We start from the raw sequence: 26,158 nt of genomic DNA, 5'->3' as shown, positions 1-26,158 counted from the left end.
GGATGATCAGATTAAAAGAAAGAATGGAAGAAAAGAAGAAAAAAAAAAAACCAGGCTGCCTACAAGTGCCTGAGCCAGTTAACATCACACTTACAAAGGCCAAGAAAAAAGATTGTTAAAGAACATCTCGGAGGGGGGGGGGACAAAACAATTGCACTGATATGAGGTCGAGGTGAAGTTCTGGAGCAACAAACATAATCGCAATTTAGGTGCTAAATAAATACATGTTTCGTTTGCAAGTTTTCTGTTCATTTTTAGGAACGCTCAATTGTCTTGCATGCTGCAAGTTCATACTCTGTCCCTCCATTACTGAACAGGAGAGGTAGACGGATACAGTAATGCATCGTGTGCATTAATCGAAGTACAGTGCATCCAATGGTAACAAAACTTGAACAACGGTACTCAACAGCCAATGAAACAACCAATAACAAAAAGTTGAAACGGTGTCAGTCTGTATAGTTATTAATCTAACAGGAGAACTATCAACACAGTGACACTATTCACATGGATATAAAACGTACAGACTCAGTATACGAAGTTAGTCCGTGAGCTTCTCAGTAATCAAACTAACCTTAAATTTCTTTTGTCAAAAACTGCCTTTTTATTTGGTACAGCCACAAAAATTTGAAAACCACAAGTTAACTTCAATATACCTAACTTAAAAAAAGTGAAGGTTGACATTTGCATGATACCCACGGCTATAAAGATGGTAAAATCTCGGTAAAATAGATCCATTTAGGGCAAAGGTCTATGATTGAAAATATAATTCATCTACATTGGACCCAAAGGCAAGTCTGCGTCGTCACTGTGTGATTGTGTCTAATGAAACTGGTGCTGGTGCCTGAGATGCTAAAGTAGCTTAAAAGGTGAGACACTATATGAGCCATGCATTATCTCACCCTCGTTCGCACGCTTACTCCAATGGAAACAACGGAAGGTGGCCAAAATATGCGCAACATCAATGTTCGTCTAATTCCTAAAGGGGCAGCTTAGGTTGACCAAATAATAATAAAAATAATCTATAGAATTTGCTTGTACATAGAAAAGGACCTGCTTTAAAATCCACAGTATGGTCTGGTGAAGCGACACCTGTTTCCGCAAATAAAAGAACATTTGTCTAAATACCTGAGCTCTGACTGAGAAAAACCAGAGTGCGTAGCTCAAATTTTCAGTAGGAACTTACCATTATGTATATTGTTGATATGGTACGCTTGAAATACTATGCACTGAATTCACCCATGAAAAAAAAAAAAAAAAAAAAAAAAAAAACGTTTGGGAAGTTGATTTGTTTCAAAATGAGCACAACAAACGGACAAAATATAAACTAAAATAAAAATGACTAGATAAACAGAATAATTAATTATCTTTAAATAGTGTCACACAATTTGTATTTGATAATACTAATTTAAAAAGAAGCCTCTCTTCTCATGTTTCTATTCATTCTGCTCGGCTGCTTCTGGCAAACGGCAAGCGACACACCAATTCAAACGCTTGTTCTCGCCGTGGCAAACAACTGGAAAGTCCTATTTGTAGCCGTCCTGAACGTTGCCTGAGGGAAATACAAAAGGATTTATGTATTTAACATGGACAATAGAAATACTGGAATATTTTAAGAAATAAAAAAAATGAAATAAACCCAGCAGTGAAAAAGAAAAAGAAAAAAAAAGGCCTAAGTAAAATAGAAAGTGATTTTGCAAAATAATAAACACTGGCCTGGACTGGATAAATGTGCATTAAAAAATGTACAGAGTAATTATGTATTAAAGTTGAATAGTCTGATTTAATCATTAAAATATACACTATCAAAAAAGAACCAACCGTTTAGAAGCGACTGTCTGATTTACATGTATTTTCTTGGGATCAAGTGTTGTCATACTGGGAATGTAAAATTTGGTGATGAAATTGAATATATATTAGGGCTGTCGACGTTAAAGCTTTAACGCTTGCGATTAATTCAAAATCCTTAATGCGTTAAAACACTGGAATTTACGTCACGAAGTTAGATGTTCTTAGAAGTCGGGAGTTTAGTTTTCAGTCCAATGATCCGATGTAAACCAAGCTAATTACATCATCATATATGGCAGAGAGCATAGAGGCTCATGTTGCGTTTTCAGTGAATTATTCATTCCAGTGTGTGTTTAGCTTTAAAACACGAGCTCGGTCATATTCTGTGATTGTTTCTGTAGAGAGCAAGCCCTCGCGCATCACGCTGTGTGAAATGCAGACTAAACGGAACGTCAAAACATCCTTCCACTGCATGGCCAGATGATACGCAAACTTCAGTACATTCACGTTGATTGCAACGTTATATGTTGCAGTGTTTAGTAAATCTGAATGGATCCTTGTACTGTAGTAGGTATTTACAGTCGGGTCAAGACGGTTGGTTTAGGGGTGTCAATGTGGTCCTGTTTGGTATCGCAACTGGACTTTTGGAGTCTCCAAGTGTCCTTTTTTGGGAAAGACACCTAAATTTATCTTTAAAAATGTATCTTTATCTTTATCTCTACTGTATCTAAAATACAGTTTTGTGTAATTCACCCTTCAATCTGAAAGTTTACTTTGCTGGATATAGCAAATGATTACAAAATGACCGCATTAAACAAGATAAATGGTGTTATCCTCTCCACCAATAAGCTGGTGTGTGGTGGGCGTTCTGGCGCAATATGGCTGCCGTCCCATCATCCAGGTGGATGCTGCACATTGGTGGTGGTTAAGGAGAGTCCCCCTTCTATGTAAAGCGATTTGAGTGCAAAAAAAGCGCTATTTAAAAATGTAATGAATTATTATTATTATTATTAAGCTTAAATTTCTCAATAAGGGTGCGAATAATCTCCAAAAAGGGTGCGAATGACAGTATATCGTATATATAACTAAATCATTTTTCAATAGTTTTCTCTGTTACTAGACAAATATACACAGAATGATTTAAGGAATGAAAACTGAAATTATTATACTGAAATTAAAATAAAAACTAAACTAAAACTAATAATTTTTCAAAGATGCAAATGACATACAAACTGGATTTTAAAACAAACTAAAACCACACTTGAATTTAAAATCAAAACATACTGTGTAAAAAAAAAACAGTAAAATTTTTCAGACTATAATCACCTGGACTAGTGCTAGTGCAAAAAGTTGTCGACTCTGGCGAAGGAGCAGGAACCAGAGCGAACCCTGGCCATCAGCTGCACGCACTCGGTGGCCTGACCCAGAGCCAGCATGAGAGGAGGCTGTTTGGGCAGATTCTGAGACTCTGAATGAAGGAAAAGATCACAGATATGAAGCCATTACAACCATTAAATAAGTAGGAATGATCATAACAACTTGGCCATGTTACCGGGTCATTAAAAGCTCATTTACGTGCCTCATGTTACTGTGACCACATTTAAATAACGAGGCCTACATAAGTGCTCATTGTTCACATAGTGTGTTCATCTCAGCCAGCCAAGCAGCCTTACCCAGAATAGCGCTGTTGAGAGTGGAGCAGATCGCCTCTCTTTGCATGGGGTCCAACTGCTGGCCCACGGGGCAGTTCCAGGGGTCCGAGTACGCCAGCAGACTGAATGCATCCTGAGCACACAAACATACACGCTGGCGAGTGGGCACAAAGAATGTAAGAGTACTGCTACCCACAAGGCCAATCAACTTTCCACTTCAAATGTGCAACAAACAAGAGGCAGAGGAGTTGAACAGATTACATTGCATGCATGCAATGTGACTGCAAGTCTAAACAGACCACTTCACCAATATTTAATATAAAACACAACAGTCAAACTGACTTTTATAAAGTGCACAATAACACCTTTTTTCCAATGTTGCCTGTGCAAACATCCACCTATTCATCACATTCGCATTACCTGCAGCATCTTTTTGTGAGTGGCGTTCTTGCCGTACTGTCGGCAGAGCTGCTCGCTGAGGGCCTGAAGCTCTCTGCCGAACTGGATCATTCTCTCTGTGGCCGCCTGGTTTCCTCCACACAGCTGTCTGGAGCTGCAGCTGTCATCTAGAGGAGCAAATAAATTGCGATGACACCCCAGAAAGCAGACATGTTTGTGACTATAATTACACAGCGCACATAGATATTGTGATTGAAAAAATTGCTTCAATATAGTACTGCTGGGAAATCTAGCCCAGTATTGTTATATTAATTTGAGGCTATGTATAATTAGCCAGTGAAACTATTGGGAGTGCAAATATTTCTAAATATAATATAATTTTATTATAATTATTACAATTTAAAATAACTGTTTTGTTTTCTATTTGAATATATTTGAAAATGAAATTTAATCCTGTGATGGCAAAGCTGAATTTTCATTATATTATAATTATATTGCATTATACAGTATATTGAATATTATATTATATTTCAATATAATATATACACTTATTGTAATAATCACAATTTAAAACATCGGTTTTCTACTTGAATATATTTTAAAATGCAATTTAATCCTGTGATGGCAAAGCTGAATTTTCATTATATTATAATTATATTGCATTATATATTGAATATTATATTGCATTATATTATATTTCAATATAATATATACACTTATTGTAATAATCACAATTTAAAACAACTGTTTTCTACTTGAATATATTTTAAAATGCAATTTAATCCTGTGATGGCAAAGCTACATTTTCATTATATTATAATAATATTATATTTCAATTATTATAATATAATATAATTAATATCATATAAAAAAGGCCTCCATAGTGACTAATTTGTTTTTTAATCCATCTGAACCATTTTCTCAAACCAAAGCAAAGATCAATGTCTGAAAGCATCCCAAGGAAGGGGATTTTTAAAGGAAGAAAACTTGGGTGCTAATAAAAGCTACACACTCTATCGAAACTTCACAACCACAAACTATCACACTCTCTCTTTGTAACCTTGGAGAAAAACATTTAATGGGCTGAGTTATAGAGGAGCTCAAATTAGCATCTCTCAAGGGGGAGAAGGACAGAGCAGAGTAAGAACTAGTCACATTTTTAAAAAGGCGTTCTCACAGCCTGTTGAATGTGATGTTAAAAATCCTACACACGTGTTGTACCTGCTACTCCATTGCCAACACTGCTGTCATCCGCCTGTAGGATTTCCTGGTGTTTGTACGTGCCATTCATAATGCGAGTTGAGCTTTCTGTCACGCCATTGCTGTAATGTTCTGCCTCAATCTCCATCTCACTATCACTGTCAACACACAAAAATACACAGTCAACAGCAGAGTCTCTCGAGAGTGCAAATACACAACACATTTATATGCTTGGCCTTGCATGCATACAACCGCATATCAAACTCAAACCCACAATCACTAACCCAAACAACACCACCACACACCTAGTCTCCTGGTTGCTGGTGGCACTGTGCGGCTGGGACTTGGTGGAGTCGGTAGAGTTGGACTCGGAGTAATTGACGGAGGAGGGAGAGGAGGATGGAGAGGAGGAGGCGGAGCTTACGCCTGTGTATTTGTTGTGGCTCTTATTTTTGTTAGGAGGGGTGACCCCGTTACTGCATGTGGGACTGTCTGCTCCTGAGTCATGAGGAGGGAAAAAACAACAATGAGAACTATCTTAACAAACATGAATAAAAGTGCTTTACTTGAATTGTAAGTTACATAATCCACCCAACTGCAGTACAGGTGAAACAAGTGATTCAATAAACCATCTGTTCCACATCTTCTATGAATGTGTTCTCTTGAAGATGTTCCTCATGATCAGACCCACACAGAATCTACGCCCACAGAATTCTGAATTTGAACATCTGTTCTTTACAAAGTTCTACACATCCCTCAACTCTTGTATTTTGGTTTAACAAATATTTGGGTTAATTGTGATTAATGCTTTCAGCTACTAAATCTAACTTTTTTTAATACATGAAAACCATACTGCAGAATGATGTACATTTGCAACCCACATTCAGGACAACACATTTCAAAAAGTGTGGGCATGCTGAAAACAATTTAAAGAGATAGTTCACCCAAAGATGAACATTTTGGTTACCCATATTTTTCAATGAAAATAAGTATGAAAAAAAAAAAAACGGGGACCATCAATTGTTTGGTTACCAACATTCTTCAAAATATCTTCTAATAATTCAGAGAGGTGTGAAACAACTTGAGGATGAGTAAATGATAGAATTTTGATTTTTGGGTGAACTATCCCTACAGAAACTTTGTAGATAATGTCTTGGGCAAATGGGTGAACCACAAAAATTGTCAATAAATAGTTAGGTCATATTTTACCTCAAAATAAATAAAATAATATTACTAATAATAATATTTAGCAAAAAAACGAAGCCTATTTTTAGGAGCATTACAAACGTTTGCATTGTGACATTGTTTTCATATAAATGTAATGCAAAAAAAGGTATTATTAGCTGAGGCTGTGGATTTCCAAAATGGCTTCGTATTCCCAATAAATATAATTCCTTATTTTTTTCTCTAGATTCTGGGATGACACATTGACATTTTTCCATGGGATTCACCCAAATGCATTGTTCACAAAGTAACTGAAAATGTGTGGAGTGTGTTTGTTACCTGTGCTGTGCAAGTGAGTGTTGGTGGCTCCGTGCCGGGGGCTCATGTTGGGGGAGCCGGGATAGCTGTCCTGTGATTTAGGAGAGCGGACACTAAAGCACCGTACCTCACTATCCGTACCATTCACCATCTCTACAAACTGCCGACACCTGAGGGAGGGCAGCAACAACAAAAAAAACACTGTTACACAAGCAAGATCTCACACACAAATACCCTCACTTCAGACTTGCCAATCAATTAAAATGTCTGTCAAACAGGTTTCTCTTATCCATTATGCCTACTGACTGACACTGTCAGCTCAGCAATCCATTAAACTGTCTGCTTGTCGTTCAACTGTAATCCATCACAGAGAAAGAGAGAGGAGTCAGCTCTCACTGCTTCCTTCCCACACATCCTGGCACTATTCCCACGGCAGCATCTGACGTCTGATGACATCCAACAGTGCAATTATGCACCTCCATGTAAGGCTTTATATAAAAAGTTTCATCTTCATGTCAAAACAAAATTCCAGCCAAGCAAGATTAATAGAGATGGTTTCCAAAGAAAAGTTTAACAGCGTATGCCCCGTAAATGCCTGTACCATGTTGAGAAAAGGGTTTATTGATATGTATTGCTTGCATTGAGGGTCTGAATGCAGTTTTTCTTATGAACTAAAGAGCAGGGATATCATGTTTTCAATGCATGACTAATGGTTTTTAAAGTCTAAGACCACAAGTCAATACAGAATTCAAATTAAGCATAAAAATACTAATTTTAATTGGATCTTTATACTGAAATTTTGAATAAAACAAAGAACATAGTTACCAGAAATAGATATTTTGAACATACACTATCGTTCAGATGTGGGGGGTTGGTTGGTAAGATTTTTTAAATGCTTTTGAAGTCTCTTATGTTCATCAATGTTGCATTTATTTGATAAAAAATACAGTAAAAACTGTAATATTGTGAAATATTATTTCAATTTAAAATAAATATTTTCTATTTGAATAGAAATTTGTATTTTTATATTTGTATTTTAAAATACTTCAGTATCTCATAATCCTTCAGAAATCTGATGCTGATTTGCTGCTCAAAAAACATTTCGTATTATCAATGTTGAAAACCATGAAAATTATTTTAGGATTTTTTTGATCATTAGAAAGCTTTACTGTGACTTTTGTACACTACAGTGCAACAGTCGAGTTCCCAGAAAAACTTGATACATTTTATCCATAAGAAAATTATTTTTTAACGATAACTTATTAAGCTTTAAAGACAACCTTAATGATGACCTACGAGGTTGGTAATTGGTAGTTGCTTCTGTTAAAGCCGTCAGCCTGCCTAATTTTAACAAAGTTTTAAAATAATCGTGTTTAGCAGAAATTTCCACCAATCAGAGTGTCGAAACAAGCAAAACGTGCCAAAAGATCTTGTTAGCTCCGCTCACTCCAATGAAGCACCACAAAAGTTTTAGAGCATGGTCTTTCCATCTTTCCATATATATACATATATAAAAAATCTGACTAACTTTTGTCAAAGTAGATAAGCAAGCCTTTCCATTTCTTTAACTTCAGCTATCATTTGAAACCACTGATTTCAGTAGGTGGATCTTCAAATTGCATATAATTTAAAAGACATTGTTTCCCTTAAAATCTCTCGGGGACATAAATATTCAGAAGTATGGGCTGCGTAATGCATTATAAAAAAACATCAATTCAACAGGGTAGCTGACGTATGACTTGTAAGCATTACTTTAAAAAAACAAGTTAAAAGGCAGCTTGTTTTCAACCTTATGCAACAGTATGACTAATCATATCAGAAGCAGCTCAGAGCAAAGCAACCATGAACCCCTTTTCACCCTGAGTGTGTGTTTTCACTATGAAGACACATAACAAAAAAGAGCTTCATTCGTCAGAATGACTATAGGGCACTATAAAAACCTTCATTCAGTATAACACTGAGTAAAAGATTGCCCTAATCTCAGGCTATGTGTTTTCTGAGTACGCTTGCATTATGAAATCCAGACCAGAAAGCTGTGGATGTTCATATGCAACTGAGCTCTACTGATCCCCAGAGAAGAAAACACATTTTTCACCTTGCTTCAAGTTAAGCAATTCCTCTCGATTCATTCCACACAAAGTGGCGCACACATGGTTCTCCAAGTCTGGTAAACATACTCACTTCAACATGAAGAGTAAATTGGGGTTGTGTTCTAGGAGTCCGGGGTACAACTGCTGTGTTGCGTCAATGGCTTCTCCAACACGTCCTGCCAATACCAGTTTCTGTATTCCTGTATGCAGAAAGAAGCATGAGATGAAGAAATTACTGGTGTGTTTTGCTTTTGTTTTTGTTTAAATGGTCATATCATACATTTTTAATCACTCGATCACTCTCCCTGAGGTCCACTTAGAATGTTAGTAAAGTGTTTTGAGCATTCATAATTTAGTTTTACGATAATTTTATTTTTCTCTGACCTTTTAAACAAGTGTTTTATTACTGCTGTGCCTTTAAGACTTCTATGTAATTGCCCTCCTCACATGTGAAAGGATACATGTGCTTACACACAAGCTGAGGGTGTGCTGTCAGGGGGTTTGTTTCCAATATAGTTTTTAAATGTTCCATTTATCTATATCTCTTTTCAAAACCTGAATTACATTTTGACAGTTTTACAAAACAGTGCACAATGATCCTTATAAAAATAAACTTCAGCCATTCATTTTCGAACATTGGGATCTTTCAGCAGGATATGCAGAGCAATAGGTGCAACACACACACACACACACACACACACACACACACACACACACACACACACACACACACACACACACACACACACACACACACACACACACACACACATCAGGAAAAGCACAAGGTTTGGAGAACTGTATACACTTTTTATGTTTTTATTTTGTTTAGGAATTATAGTATCAATCCTACTTCTTGTTTCGATTATAATTTTAATCCAAGGGTTTCTGAATGAGTCATTTTTGCAGCATAGATTCTATATATATTTTTTCTCTATATATATTTTTTAGATTCAAATGACACTCCCTTAGACTTTGCCTTTCTTTGTGAGCAAAATTATATATAACATTTAATGCATCTTATGGCTTATACTGAAAGGCTAATTTCAAACAGATTTAACAAATTAATTAAATTTTTGCCAGAGTCACTTAAAAATGATGGTAACATTAAATATTCAGTGTGTTGATTAAAGCTTAAATCAAAGGTGCTTTTCTATAATTTTACACTGAGAAATTGATCAAATATTCAACGCTTTCAAAACCTTTACTGGTTTTGCTTAACCAGTAAAATGTCAAGTTCCTCATAACAGTAATATTTTCCTACCCAAACCATAAATTACATGGGAAGATCTGTTATTTTTAGCTAAACTAGTTGACTTTGATCGAGTACTCACTCTGTCTGTTTTTTATTGAGGTTTGGTCCTCTTGGATCATGGTCTCTGTGGTTCTGGCAAAGGCCATTGCTGTGGCACAATACCCATGATGCACCAGGTAGCTGGACACCATACTGCAGATATAAACGTAAAAAGGTTAATGTGGGAAATATTATGAATCACGAATTAGCCACATAAGGCTGATTAGCAGAGTAACATGCATTATAAACTACAGCGAATAGAAGTAGATGTTTTATCAATATTGTGACTGCTGAATTTATTTTCAGGTGAAAGGCTGCTCACTTCTGCAGGACCGCCTGCCAGTCTCCCAGTCTTTCTCCGATGGGGAAGCGGGCGATCATGCTGTGGATCTTGGCCCTCCATTCGCTCATGTAGTCCTCAATGTCAAACACAAATGGCTGTTGGCCAAAATTAGCATCTACTATCTCCCCTGGAGTTTGCAGCCCTACTGTGGGGTACAGGTTAGGCTGAAACGAGAGACAGAAAAAGAGAAAGACAAAAAGAGAGAGCTGAGAGACTGCTTAGAAGGTCTCCACGTTCTCTATCAGTAATTCTCAGCACAAGGAATCATTCAGTCAGTCAGTCAGTCATACCTTAACTGGAAAAGCCTCAAATGAAGCTTCATGCAGAAGCATAAATCCTCATCTGAGCTCATTACTAGCCTATGCCATGCTATAAATCTGCTGCTACTGGTATTCATTTAGCAGACACAGAGCGACTTACAAATGAGGAATGCTACAGTGCAAGCCATTCATTTCAAGGGGAGAGTAACGTGAAGTGCCGCAATACGAAGATCCAAAGTTGGGCAGAAAAGTACAAGCTAGCACAGAGATACAGGCATGACGTGAAAAAATTAGGAAGCAATATAGGCGGAAAGTTACATCCAAAATTCGGTAACACTTTATTTTAGAGTCCTGTTCCGCATGTACATACCACGTACTTATTACAATAACTGGGTTTTAACTAGGTACTAACCCTGAACCTACCCTTAAACCTAACCTTAACCCATGTAGTTACCTTATATTACCAGTACTTGCTTGGGCAAGTACACTGTAAATACACATACTGTAAACCCAAAATTCTGAGGTGATTTTTAATACAAACACTTCCAAATAAACTTTATTTCCATTTTTAAATTATCATTATGAGGAGACAATTCTGAGGCGATTTTTAATACATTACAAACATTTTCAAATGTTTGTTTTATTAGATTGTCAATTCCAGTTCATGTGGTCTCAGACTCATTTGAGAACAGTGTTATTATATTATTATTTATATACAAGCATAGTATTTATTAATATTTCAAACAAGCTTTTATTTGTATATTTGTATAATTTTTATTTTATTTTAAGTAATATTCTTATGTGCTTGTGTCATTTTTACTCATTTCTTACATTTATATTTAGCTTTAATTTATTTTTATTTCAGTTTTAGCCATTTCCGTACTTCAGCTTCAAACTTATTTCAGTTAGTTGCAAAGACAAAACAATTTTTTAAGTGTTTCATCTGATATTTATATTTTATATTATTTCAATAACAGATTTTTTTAAACTTACTTTTAGATTACACTGTTTGAGAGAGGTCTGTGTGCTTTACTTACTGGCAGATCTGTGAAAGCCACACCTGGAGGAACACAAAATTGTTCATTAAAATGTATAATCTACAGTATTGTAGATTCAGAGATTACATAAGAAAGATACTGAAAACTTTATCTTGAGTCGCTAAATTGATTTCTAATGATTTAAGCATTAATATTTTATAAATTAATATTAAATTATTACCTAAACTGTGCCCGTTCTTGGTGTAAAAGCATGTGTTATTGATGAGGTTCACGCAGCAGCCAATGACGTCACCCGTTGTGAAGGTCGGGCCATAAGGTTGACCAGTCCCTGAGGAACAAAAGGAGTGTCCGTCGTCCCCATGATAACCATAGGAGTGCTTGTCCCAACCTAAGGTGAGAGAGAGAAGTTCAGTATTAATTCATTAAACTCGGCAAGCACTTGGATTAAAAAAACTGCATTTCCTGTTTCGATGTTTGGGGGGAATCCGCAGAATCCTGTAAAGTGGATTTGACCATGCTAAAATAGACTTTTATCAGATGATAAAAAGCGTTATCAGACCAAAATATGTAATATTCAAAGATGCATGGTATATGTAGAAATTTCCCAATTGTGTTGCACATTTGTAGAAATATTCAGAGTTAGGGGGGCACAGATTTCGCTTGCTAATAAGGAATCTTGTTTCTGCCTCTGTACTGATATCCACAGGATGAGTCGGAGCCGATCCTAAGCCTGCAGCGTTTGATATGCCATCTGGTCTCCAGCATCATAAAATACTGCTTCTTACATAAATTATGAGCACCAATCTGATAATACTGATGGAAAGAATATATGATGGACAGCAGGACCCTGGGACAAAATTATAAAGGTGGGCCCCCAGCAGGCACAAGCGGGTGCAATGATCAATTATCATCAAATATCAACAATGATATTGTGGACGATAAAACAAAAAGCATTTTAATTGGAATTAATATGACAACGTGTACAAACAGTTAAGAATTGCTGAAAGGTCGTAAACTTTCTTTTTATTTTAACGTATCTGCCGTCAGACAGACTGAACGGGGCTGGAGATGTCGTTGACAAAAAAATAATTACAATAATACAAGTTTATGTCAGTAGTTGCATGTAACCACAAAGTCTTTTTACAAAAGAGATGGAGAACCGCAGACCATATACGGCTCTCAGTGATTGCTAATGAGTAGATTCAATTAAAAATTCACGTATTACATATTTAAAAATGTTACATAAGTGAATAACCATCGATGCCCATTTTCTCATGTATAATACACCCTCGAAATATGGTGTGGCACAACAAGCTCAAATTTAATTGGACAATGTGAAGTGGAATGGTAATATCTCAGTCTTTTTCATAAGTCGGTTGTAAACTACATAGCCACAGTCTGTTTTCAGTTTTTTAACAAAGGTGACTTAGAAAGGTGAAATAGAAAAAAGATAAGTATTCATCTTTACAGCCCGAATGGACAAATATTTGCGTTTGCGGAGCGATCTGGATCTGTGGTTTCGCATTAATGGTAGTGTTCAATTAACTCTTATTTACGTATGGCATATTGAATATATCATGTTGGTTAAATTAAGTTTAAGTGCCATCTACAGGCCTATTATGTGAAATGTAGGCTGTTAGGTGGCCTCATTTATATATATATATATATAAGCAGATGGTCCTTTTTTAGATTTGAGCCCCTGCCTCTGAGGAACTGATGCACTTATTGCGTCCTGCCCGATGATGTTATCTTCCCAATTGTTCTAGAAAACTGGATATAACAACAAAATTGTCCTTTAAAGGCTTCGTCCACCCTAAAGCTCATTCGAGGGGCAGCTGGACAAGCCTGTGTGTAAATTTAACAAGACCATTTGAACAATTCAGTAAGCCTCGGCTCGCACTGCCTCAAACCACCAAGAGGAGGAGTCTGTCTACCTCACTGACTGGGCTGAACTGATTCAAAAATGGCAGACCATTATGATTAGTACATGATAAAAATGGTGTTGCGTAAGCAATTGTATTTTTAGTCACTACGTGAAATGGAGTAAACAAGTGCATTCTGTGAATGACAGACAGATGCAAAAAGAATGAAAAAATGAGGAAGTAAGGCAGTGGCTGATGGGGGCTTGTTGTGTGGTATTAGATTAATCTGCAGAGCAATGCAGGCTGGGATATTACTCCTAAAGCAGAGCTCAGTGTTCCCTTCATGCTAATGAAATGGGCAGAACTCCAGTATGGGATCAGAGACACGGAGGTCAGCGGGGCGTGTAAAACCATTACGCTCAGACCGCACACATAACCACACACGCAAACATACAATGCACCACACATGACTTTAATTGATTAAAGTGTTTTGGAATCATGGGATGTTTAGTTATTTGCAAAAATCAAGTGAACTAAAGAGAGAGAAGAAATATAGAAATATTAGATATATTAGAAGGGAGCATAAAAGATATTAGAATAAAAAATAACTTACAGACATTTGATCACATTTAAACATTCGTATAAATTTGTTTGTGTCATTCATATATATATATATATATATATAGCACCTACAACTAGAGAAATAATATCCTTCTGTTGGCTGTAGAATTCAAACTAACTAGAAAATACATTGGCCACCCTACATGCGTTTGTCTATATTTCCACTATATTCCAAAGCGCTCTGACAAAGAGTGGTTTAAGCAGAGAGCACAGAGGTCAATGAACACACAATTTGTAGTCAGCACGCACATGCCGAATTGGCTAGATTGCTCCAAAAGCATTTCAAAGGCATCAGGCACAGTGGAGAAACTAACAAGCAATTGACAAAGTCACTTGATTGGTCAGAGGGATCACAGGAGGGTGACATTAACCCAACTGTGCCCAAAATACAGACCTTTTTTCTAAGGTCTAGAATCTACACCATTGTTCAAAAGTTTTGATCTTTCTATATATAAAATAATTTGGAATAATTGTATTATGGTTTCCACAGAAAACATTAAGCAGCACAACTGTTTTTTTAACTTTGACAATAATGAGAAATGTTTCTTGAGTCCCAAATCAGCATATTAGAAGGGTTTCTGAAGGACCATGTGACACCAAAATTCAGCTCTTCCATCATAGGAATGAATTACATTATAAAATATATTTAAATAGAAAACTTATTTTGAATTGTAACCATATTTGAAAAAAATCTTACCGACCCCAAACTTTTGAACAGTAGGGTACATTTACTTTTTCAACTTTCATCAAGCATGTAAGATGAGCATCTAAGTATTGCTTTATATCAAAGAGCTAGCTAATATGTACTGTTATGTTTCTACAGCACGATGTGCTTCAAATGTATTGCTAAATTCATTATTGTCTACTTACATATTATATCTTCATTACGTCCACTAATCTTAGCAACGTCTTGAGTCTGCCGAGATGTCCACTTAATGGATTGTCGTGAGCATATTTCAGAAATTCAGTGTCAGCTTAACTGAAGCTAAAACTTTACTCCACCTGCTCAATTAGGTCTTTAATTTAGCAACAAATTTGGATTTAATTTTAATCAGTCTTACTACTAATTACATTTCAATTTAGTCAGTTTAACTTGACGTTATCAAATCATATGCTTGTACAAAATGATAGGATAAAGCAGCCTACATATTTTTCAAATTCCAAATATCGTGTAGAGGAGTATGTTCCACATACTATAATATTCAGTCACATTTCCTTTTTCTGCATTATGATAATGCGCGCACGTTTCATTTTTGTTTGGTTATGGTGTCTTTTTTCACTGCAGTTAGTAATTTAAAACTAGTCCAGTAGCAGCTTGATGTCCTCTGCCGTGTGAATGGATGCTCTGTCAGAATGAAAAGATTTTCTCTGATTAATTTGAGCTTTTAGCTATGAATAATTATGACAAGGCTTTGTGATCTCAGAACATTCTGTATGTCAGGTAAAATCCATTGAGGAAAACCAATAATGAGATCTAGGTCTCCTCTCCTTCCCTTTGAGGACTCATGAGGAAAAACACATTACAAAGTTATTTCCTGAGATTGAGGAGCACAGAAAGAAAAACCCTGGATTCTCTGCATCTGCAAGGTCATTCTCACAGCTAATGTTTTTCAGGGCATGCTGAGGCATGTTCATGGCCTGAATTACAGTCTGACTGACTAAAGGATATTAAAAAAGTGTAAGACAAAAAAAATTATGCTATAAGACCATACTCAAAAGTGAACCGTAATGTCAGCACTGGCCTTTTCATTAACAGACTTATCAGTGAAAAAAAAAATCTGTTCATAATCTTTCTCAAAATGTAATAACTTGTCTTTTAATCTTCAAAGCTCTTCCTCACAAACAACTTTACTTTTTGGCTCAACGAATCCCTCCCATCCAATCGCATGGTCCCATTCTGGTATGTAACACCCACTTCACACAATCCAACCATTTTCGATGGATGAAATCAAGTCCCTCCCAACTTTTCTCTCTCCAATATTCTGCCAGAATTAAAATAGGTTATGAACACAATTTATTTTTCATTTTAATGTGTATATCTACATGAAGCAATTTTTTAACTACAAAAGTTGACTGTTTTTTAAAGCTACAAAAGACTGACTCACCCATTCTTCAGTTACCTACAGTTCACCATGACCCACGGTCAGGGCTGGGCGGTATGACAATATATATATAGTTACCACGTTATAAAATGTCTATCATCATGTATATCGCGGTATGTAAATATATAGCACTATCGACACTTCAGAGTGATGAAATACATGAATGAGGATATAAAGAGCGTGCTTGACGTTAAAAAGAGTTATAAGAGCAAAATATCTTGAAAAGGAACTCGGTGTTCGTGCTGACTGGCACCCTGGCAAAGTGCACGCACAGAAAGCTGCCTCTCTCAGAAGGAAGTCGTGAATTTGGAACGTGCACAGTGTTAAAATGTGTTATTAAGCAGTGACTGACGAATGAGTAAGTCTTATTGCGCTTGAATGGTCGAACACAAACACATTTATGTCAAAATTCCCATCTTGGAGGAGTATTCACGTAAACACAGCTGGTTAGGTCTCAAGTGAAAGTAAACAGCTGGGTGTAAACCGGATGTGTATCAGTATAAAGATCCGTGTGTTTGGTCTTAAAGTGACAGCAGCCTAATATACCTACCTGCTGCTCATTAATGTGAATCAAACAAAAGAGAAAATAACTTACTCTTCTTGACCGAATAACTTATTTTTAGCTTTAATAAGAATACATTTCAATTTAATTCATAGAGTGAAGACTATGCAATATTTTATTTTTACATTCTATTATAAAATGTCTGTACTAATTCTAACTACATGTTAAATAAACCTATTATACCTGAGAAACTTAATTTGGTTAATTCATATTTTCGCTATATTGTATTTGTCCAATTGCTTCTTTTTTCTTATTTTTAATAACAGAAATGAGATAATGATGATGTGATGTATATCTTTATCGTGAAATAAAATCTCATAACGTGACAATGAGATACCCATGGTGAGCACATCATCCCTTTAGTGTACATACACGCACAAACACTCACAAACTCACCAGGCAGTCTGTTCATGTTTACCCCCTGGGCAGACAGTCCAATTCCCATGTACCTGGAAACACCAATGAGACAGGACAAATGTTAGCTTTACTAAAAAAATTAGGACACTGTTACTGATAATCTCTGAAACTGTATTTAAACCAGATATTATGCTCCTGATAAAGTTACTATTCAACTGGGTTTAGTGACAGTTCATTTTAAAGGTCTAGAAGTAAACAAAAAAGGTCAGAATTATTTGCCCTACATTGGTAGTAGGGCTGAACGATATGGACAAAATTTCATATCTCGATTTTCATGCCAGATATCTCGATATCGATACAATACGATATGACTACGGGGTTCGGTGAAAACCAAGCATTTCTCAGAAAAATAAAAAGATCATAATACAAAAAATGTGGAAAGTATAGTTTTATTTTTAAGAACAAGTCAACATTAACATAAATGACCAAAAAAAAAAAATACAAATCAAACCTTTTACTGCAGCTCTGCTTTAACAATAAATAACAAATGCAGCAGCTGGTGGAACATTGAAAGTGCATTGAAGGGGCAGCTGACCTTTTTCCTTTTTTGTTTTCCGTTGTTTTATATATATATATATATATATATATATATATATATATATATATATGTGTGTGTGTGTAACACACTGATGTCTATGGAAGAGGTAATAATAATCCTTTCCATTATAATTCGACACGTTTTATTCATATCAGATACACATTGTGTAAGTAACTTCAGTGTTTACTCTATTCTATTCCCAGTTCACCAGCCACTTACTTTTAAGTATTTAGGGAGAAGTGGATGAATTCAAGTGTTGTAAACATAGAGGTTGTAAATCCAACAGATCCGATTCTCTGAACTGCGTCTGCGGCACAAACTAACACGGCGGCGCCCATCGCGCATACAGCTCAACTAACGCGATCGTTATAAAGGTGTTTAAACAACAATACACTTCCACTTGCATGTATTTGACAATCGGAATATCAGATATTTCATGAAATAGCTAACACATTTGTGAATATTCTGAATAAAAAAGGAAAAATGTCATAAAAGCAGATCATCATTCATTCAGCGCTGTTGCTGCTGCGGTGTGTCACGTGACAAGCAATGACGCGTCACTATGGAAACGCCGCCCCCCCTCTCACAGTATAGTTTCCACGTCCCTGTGTGTGCGCGCTGGCTTTAGCTGTGCATTCAGAGGCACTCGTAAAACTGATGTTTGTTGTGACTGCCAGAGTTGTATGCAGGGCGAGCGCGGAGAGGGGGAATCTATATCGTCGATATCGTTGCTTTTTTCGATAGTAATATCTTGAAAGTTCATATCGAGATATAGATACGATAACGATATATCGTTCAGCCCTAATTGGTAGATGCATTTATATAAAGCGACTTACATTGCATTTAAGGAAAAGAATCAGATATGGTTACATTAGTATAATGTTGCTGGCAAAAAAGGTCCATTGTCTATTGTCAATAGTGTAGCATGTATAAGCACATCTCTAACAGAAGTCACATTCGAAACAAAAAGCTTTCTGTTGGTCAACGTGGTGAATACATGACCAACCTGAACCTGTTGCAAAATGGCTGGATTTCGCTTATGAAATTTGCTGAATAACAGTAGATGTGACCATACTTTAAAAATAAAATACAAGAGGAATCAAGCATTTAAATAATATTGAATAATAAAATAATATTGTAAATAATATAATAAAATGAATGGCGATTAGACTGAAGAGCCCCTTCCCACAAGTGCTGAACAAGTGGGAAGTTAGATCATGTGGGATATATTAAAAAAGTGCTAAGTGAGTCTGGGAGAGAGTTCCACAGCCTGGGATCTCAGTGACTAAGGGATGACTTGACACTTTTTAGTCACAACCTGTAAGCTGCAGTTAGATGACCTAGTAGAACAGGAGCAATCCTGCTGGAATATATTTAGTAATCACATTGCCAAGTGGTCACAGGAAAGGGTGGGACCCTTTTCCATTTATTTTTGGACAATGATGTCCTCAAACCGAAGGCATGACAAACACCAACTACTGACTCAAGCATGACACATGGTTTCAGAGCAATTATCATTCTGAGACTGTGAAAACACCTTTTCATTCATTTCAGAATATCTTAGTATTTGATTCATAATTTTGCTTTAATGAGCAACCATAAGTTTGAGTAAAACCTGATGATCATGTTCTTCATAATGATTTGAGAATGATCTAAAGTGGATCTTGGGCTTCAGTGGACAACTGAACATCTGTACAAAGAGTCACATGATCAGTGCCACAAATTTACAAGGCGATCTAGAAATAGTGCTGAATATTAAATATTACTTATTAATTTTACCTTATACGTAAGGTAATATTGTCTTTTTTTTAATTTTTTCAGAGTGCTAAAACTTTCAATGTGCTCTCAAACTTTTGAACCCCACTATATGTAAAACAGATCTGATACCTCTTCTCTTCAAATTGCTTCCCGTGATGCATCTTTCCAAATTATAAACAAATCTTGTATCTTGTATCACTATGTACAAATGCCTTCAACCAGAAGCTATTTGCACTTACCCATCTCTTCCTTTGCTTACGATCTTCACCTCAAAGTAGTAGATGCCACAAGCAGCGGGGATGGGATGGGTGGCCCGAACAGACGCTGCATCCTTGTGGTTTTTTCCGTGGCCTAAAGCAAGACGGAAACATTGAGGGAAATGAGTCACTGACCAAACACACCCTCTGAAATAGATGACTGTCCACATAAATAACAACAATGTTCAAAAAAGTTTTTGAGGGGACAAGGGTTTCCAGTAAGGGATAGGTCACGATGGTTGACGACAACAGACACTCTCCAGTTGTTTTCAAATGCATGAATATATCTTATGCCAACAGCCCATAAGAAACACATCCAATAGGGCAAAGGTGAATCCAAAACGAAATACAGAGCTTCATTCCAGCTGTCATTTTCGCAGGTCTCCAGACAATCACTGTATAACATTCTTTCTTCTGTGGAACATTAAAAGAACATATTTTGAGAATTGTCTCAGCGAAAGAGAGACAACTAATTTAGATAAGGCAGACATGGAACCCGTGGGCCCATACTCAATCCCATATTGTGCGTACATTGGCCCCACCATGAAATGTTGGCTGGGGAATGATATGAGAGTGAGAAAATAATGACAGAATGGTTTGGGTGATTTGGGTAACTAATTATTTTCAAATGTTAAAATACTCTCCTATCCCAATTTGATGTGCAGAGACATCTATAATTAAGCTGAGGTTGTATTTCCAAAGAGTGCAAACAGTGTGGCAATAAAACATTGCTCTGTTTGTTTGAATGGTCCAACATGTCAACTTTTGGCTCAACCAATGGCATGAGTTTGTGGTGGGACTACCTGTTCGTGAGCACATTCCCCGCCAACAGTTTGTTTGTAGATGGAGTGTGTTTGGAAAACCTGTTTAGAGGGAATAATTCTTTCTCTTTTGGTGCTGTTAGTGGTCCAGAAATTAAACAATGCACCTTTAAAAATTACTAGAAATTATAAAAAGTCAACATGAAAAAAAATTACTCAGTTTACTGATGCAATTAATCAGTGATTAATTCAAAAGGGAATGTTTTGAATCTTTTGTCAAAATGTTACAACGACTTTCCTCCTCTACTTTGAGCTCCTCCCCTTGAACTGCACTGGTCCATTCTGATTGGGTAAGCCCATTTTCATAAGACCAAGTTATTTCTGATGCATAGCCTAAATCAACTCTCATCCTGTTTCATTCAAAAGGTCAAATTATGGGAACAAAACTGATTATGAACGGCATTTCATGTAGTCTTTTAAGTAATAGACTTAAACCTACACTCTGACTTCAACATTTCTGCTCATTTCAATTGTGAGAAGTGAGTGTCATTGCCGTCTAAGCCTCCATGTACCATAGCAATGTGCTCCAATCTCCTAATCCATTTTCCTGCAGGTTACTAACACCTGCCAGCATTAATAGACACTCAGTATTAGATTCTGCGAGGCCAGGCTTGCCTCCTGAGCCAATCATTTACTCAAACCTCACTGCACTTCAAGAGTCTCATGTTTAACTTCTCCGTGTGAACGTATATGGACGTGTCTTTGTGTTTATGTGCCCCAGACCTGTAACTTAACCCACATCTGCAGTTTGATTCCAGAACACCATGCCTTGGTGCTACTGTATGTGGTTGTTTGAAGCACAAGTGTGTAAAAAATGATGTACTAGGCTAAGTATTCATTTATGCTTCATCATCACCATCTGATAAGTGTAATAATATTAATCACTTTTATTTTTAGCATCCCAAGTTCTGCTATCAAGCCACAATAGGTTTGTCTGCCAAACCCAGACAAGCATTCACAATCAAGAACACACAAAATCTATTTATATTCGTGGCTCACACAACCAGAGTAAAGGCAGAAGACCCTGTATGTGCAAATCCCCGACTCACACACACTACAAATGCACATACGTGTGCACGCTCCTGCCCGCCCCCTGCTCACACGCTCAATCTATTTATACATCATGCCATGACCACACCATTCTGGGAGCACAGAACAGCGAGAGGACCTTGGGTGATTCTCTCCTTCTTTAGCTGCTTGTCTGTCTGTCCCTCCCTCTATTTCTCTGCCAAACATGTTTAATGCACAAAACACAAACAGCTTTCATACAGAGTCCTCCTCTGCAGTGCATAATCATAGGTCTGGTGCATCTTAAAGCGCTGCTCTAATCCAGTGTAGGACATATCATTTTTTTTATTGTATGTTCTGCATCTGCGCTAGCTGCTTTCAACATGCCTCACTTTTCTCTTATTTTTGTAATGGGGATGAGCCAATAATTTGCTAACACCTTTAGGACACATAACCAACTCATTTCCAGTCTTGACACAAGGGTGTATCCCACAAAAACTGTGAGTTTACACGCATGATCTTACATACACTTATTCTACTTAATAAGACAATGACATGCATGTCCTATAAAATATCCCAGAAATCGAGTGACAGAGAAGCCGTGTTTCCACTTGGTATTAAGATGCATTTTCGATGATCACAAGTGGCCAGCCAAGACGCATCACCATTTACACCTGTATTTTCACGCGTTTCAGATGCGTCTCCTGTGACCACTTGCGTTCGGATTTCGTCTACACCCTCCCCTCTTATTTCGCCACACATACATAACTGTCACTTTCGCCGCATGAATACTGTTGAATGAACCAGGCTTATGCGGCTTCCAAGTAAATATGAATATGATGCAATATAATATAATGCAACGTCCTGTATTCATTGGTGGTGCTGGGGGTGGGGGGTACCATCTCCCAGAAATTTGTTTTTGCAGGGTGGGATGTCTGTAATTATGTTGAAACATTTTTTGTTTTTTAAGTACAGTATGCACAATTGCAGTATTTGTTGAATCGGATTCAATTCATGCCAATTTAACAGAACATTTCATTATGGCATTACATTAATACACCTGGTATTAAGATGCATTTTGGTGGATCGTAACACAAGTAGATGAGAGAGACACACATTCCTGTTTACACCTGGTGTTTTTAATTTATCAATTTTAACCACTTCTGTCCTGATTTCTTTGAGGGGAGGGTCTATGGGTGGATAAATGTTTGGGCTTTTTCAGATCGTTCAATCTAATGGACGGAATGAGCTCAAGCAATTTACATATGAACGCGACTAGAGACGTCAGAAAAACATATGGAGAGCAGCAGTTTTCGTTTCTGTTCTGATAGCCGGAAGATCACACTGAACGCTGTGAGTGTGTGTTAGAAATCAGGAATGGTGAGAGAACATTGTGCTTGGTACGTTTTTTTGTCTTCAGGTTCAAACCAAACTTGCATCTTCAGCTAACAAAGTTTAAATCCAATTTGGCGGAGAGTAGGCGGTCTTTTGTGGCTGTTCGAACGCATTCGACCACATTAACGTTTACACTACAAAAGCAATCCGGTCAAATCTGTGATCCGATCGACCAAAATGCATATTAATACCAGGTGTAAACAGGGCCATTCTTACTTTACAGTAATGATAATTTGAGGGAATATGTGCTTTAAAGGGATACTCCACTTTTTTTTGGAAATAGGCTCATTTTACAACTCCCCCAGAGTTAAACAGTTGAGTTTTACCGTTTTCGAATCCATTCAGCTGATCTCCGGGTCTGGGGGTACCACTTTTAGCATAGCTTAGCATAATGAATTGAACCGGACAAGACCATTAGCATCTCTCTCAAAAAAATATATACTCTCATTCCTGCGTAATAATCAAGAAACTTTGCTGCAGTACCATGGGTGAAACAGGCGTAATGATATGACGCAGCACCTGATAATAGTCCCCAGCTCAGTAGCCTATTATCAGGCGGCATGCGCTGCGTCATATCATTACGCCTGCTTCACCCATGGTACGGCAGCAAAGTTTCTTGATTATTACGCAGGAATGAGAGTATAGTTCCTAGCCATATCAGCCTAGAAAATCGCAACTTTTCATTTTCCGTCGGTCTTAGTACACGATGTAACTACAGAAGAGTCAAGTTTTAAATAGGAAAAATATCGAAACTCTTTGTTCATTTTTTTGAGAGAGATGCTAATGGTCTTGTCCGGTTCAATTCATTATGCTAAGCTATGCTAAAAGTGGTACCGCCAGACCCGGAGATCGGCTGAATGGATTCGAAAACGGTAAAACTCAACTGTTTAACTCTGGGGGAGTTGTAAAATGAGCCTATTTCCAAAAAAAGTGGAGTATCCCTTTAAGTCAGCATGAAATGGAAATTCACCAATCTTCTAAATGATCTTGTGAATGATTCACCTGTGGTCATTTCTTTCAGCTTGTCATTTTTAACCAAAATATCATAACCAGTGGCGTTTTCTTGCGGAGGCCAAGGGAAGCCAGGCTTCCTCACTTTTTCAGAATATAATCGTCATTTAATAAACACTTTTGTTTTCACAGTTTACGTAATCCTTCTGTCATCTCCTTATCGTCTCTCTTCATTCATTACTGAGTGTTTTATGATGTGTAAAACAGCGCCCCTATAAAAGTGACATGGTGAATGAGCGTTGAAAACATGGTACTGCACCCTGTGTCTGTGAGGAGGCCAGGCTGAGTTGGCATCCCTTGATAGAAAAAAAAAAGAATGATTAACCAATCAGGTGACGCTATTGTCATGACACTGCTCCCCTGTGATTGGTCAGGACAGTGTCAAGGGAAGCCATGAACTTGTTGGCATCAGGCCAATCACATCACGTTATCATCGTCAATGAATGAATGAATGAAATAGCGGAAGATTTGTGGTTTTGTGCCCATCTTTTTAATTCCTTTATTTATTGACCATACACTCAAAACAAAACAAAGACACATTTAAATGTAAGCCTTAACAAACAACCTTTTCACACGTAAGTTTTTCAAGGCGACCGTTATTGATCGTAGTATCACTTTATGGTTCCCATGGAGACGCGTCTTTCATTGCTTGTCACACCGCAGGCACAATAGCGCTGAATGATCAGCTTTTATTTCCTTTTTTTATTCAAAATTTCACAAATTTATTAGCTATAGCAGGATATATCTGATATTCCGATTGTCAAATATGTGCAAGAGGATGTGTTTTGTTGTTCAAACACCTTTATAACAATCGCGTTAGTTGAGCTGTATGCGCAACATATTTTAGGTATCTACGTGCTCAAAGTGTTGGATTGTAACAAGCATAAGTCCCGGTAAGATGATGCTGGGCGCTCTAATAGTTCATCCAAATAGCAACATATAAATGGTAACGTATGATTTTCTGCCCCAATCCCTTAAAACACACAGCTTAGAGGTTATGTCTTAATTGGCTTCCTCAGAAATTTTCCCCACGCCACGCCACTGATCATAACTAGATATTCCGGCAAAATGACAGACTTCTCTCTGGTGACGTACGCTGAAATTCTCCAAACATTTTGTCCGCTTAAACTCACCCTGTCTTACAATCAACTGCAAGCTCACATTCAGCCGATGTGGCTCCGTCCAATCATCACGCCTAAGAAGACGTCTGAGCGACATGTAAAGCAACCAATCACAGTTCGTTTTGTTCCGCGTAATAGGGCCATGAAAATGTCCCTATACGATAACAGACCAACATGCATCAAATAAATAATTAAAGAACGCTGTGCAAGTTTACTGCAACAATGGCGCCGCGAACTTTACACACTTTTGAAAATCCAGTGTTTAGTTGACCCTGATAAGCGCTCATTGTCACAGTTGAAAACACAACAGCTTCTTCCATGAGGGGGTTTGGCATCACAACGGCTTTGTTCCCAGGCAGAACGTTAATGAACGCAAGACACGTCTCCTGGAAATCCTGTACAAACCAACTAATCAGATGATGACTACGAAACTCCCAAAGTATTTCTCATTTTGTGTGTCTAACGCATCAGACATTCAGCCAGCAGTCTGAGGCCGTGACGTCTGAGGCTGAGACTAGTATGATTATAATTTTCTTTACTTGAAACTCATGATGGGAGGAAACATAATATGAAAAAAGGCAGAATGCAAAAAAATAAAAATAATTATTTATACAAAATATTATTATTATTTTTGATATGGAGTGAAGTATGACTAAGAAAAAAAGAAGTAAATTAATGGTTGGTTGAATGACATACTCATACACTCTCTCATATAAAAAAAAAATCAATCAGCATCACAGAATTACACTGCTATCTGGTAAAGCTCTCTGAAAAAACATTTAAGGGAAATGTGGGAGCTGTGCAAGGCTACAGCTGGCATCCATAATAACATCAGCTAAGCAGGCAAAAAAACAAAACTACAATATGAGAGAACAAAGACACAGGGAGAGAAGATTGGGAGTGTTGTGCTAGTGTTAGCAAACAGGGTTTCACAGCTTCACAGAGACACTAGGGGGAAACGAACACAATCTGATGATGTCACCGCACCGACTAAACATGCATGATTGGCTCCTCAGACAGGCAAAACCCCTCTATAGGCAAACATTACAATGAGCTTAAAGGAAACAGAGTCCAACAGCATGCACACAGGAAATGGATAGCAGTCCACCGAACCACACGGAAACAATCTAGGCTTAAGTTATATTTCTATCTGTTCATCTTGCCTAAATCTTGCAGAGACAC

General features: G+C 37.2%; 1 protein-coding gene across 2 annotated transcripts in view; it reads right to left on the bottom strand.

The window, feature by feature from the left end:
- Positions 1-585: 585 nt before the first annotated feature.
- ranbp10 (RAN binding protein 10) overlaps positions 586-26,158 on the bottom strand; it is a 29,404-nt gene continuing 3,831 nt past the window's right edge. The window contains exons 2-15 of one of the 2 annotated variants that reach the window (XM_084409586.1): positions 19,603-19,714; positions 17,047-17,099; positions 11,724-11,891; positions 11,543-11,565; positions 10,225-10,409; positions 9,943-10,055; positions 8,700-8,808; positions 6,540-6,688; positions 5,321-5,534; positions 5,058-5,194; positions 3,858-4,003; positions 3,459-3,570; positions 3,112-3,253; positions 586-1,549 (exon numbers count right to left, since the gene is read on the bottom strand). In XM_084409586.1, the coding sequence (XP_084265712.1) occupies positions 3,123-3,253; positions 3,459-3,570; positions 3,858-4,003; positions 5,058-5,194; positions 5,321-5,534; positions 6,540-6,688; positions 8,700-8,808; positions 9,943-10,055; positions 10,225-10,409; positions 11,543-11,565; positions 11,724-11,891; positions 17,047-17,099; positions 19,603-19,714 (1,652 nt within the window). In that variant the 3' untranslated portion in view covers positions 586-1,549; positions 3,112-3,122. The remainder of the gene's footprint in view (positions 1,550-3,111; positions 3,254-3,458; positions 3,571-3,857; positions 4,004-5,057; positions 5,195-5,320; positions 5,535-6,539; positions 6,689-8,699; positions 8,809-9,942; positions 10,056-10,224; positions 10,410-11,542; positions 11,566-11,723; positions 11,892-17,046; positions 17,100-19,602; positions 19,715-26,158) is intronic. The other variant, XM_084409587.1, reaches the window with a different exon arrangement.

This window comes from Rutilus rutilus (assembly GCF_951802725.1).
Source record: "Rutilus rutilus genome assembly, chromosome: 5".
In the NCBI taxonomy this organism is placed as follows: Eukaryota; Metazoa; Chordata; class Actinopteri; order Cypriniformes; family Leuciscidae; genus Rutilus; species Rutilus rutilus.
This window is presented reverse-complemented; position numbering and strand designations above follow the sequence as displayed.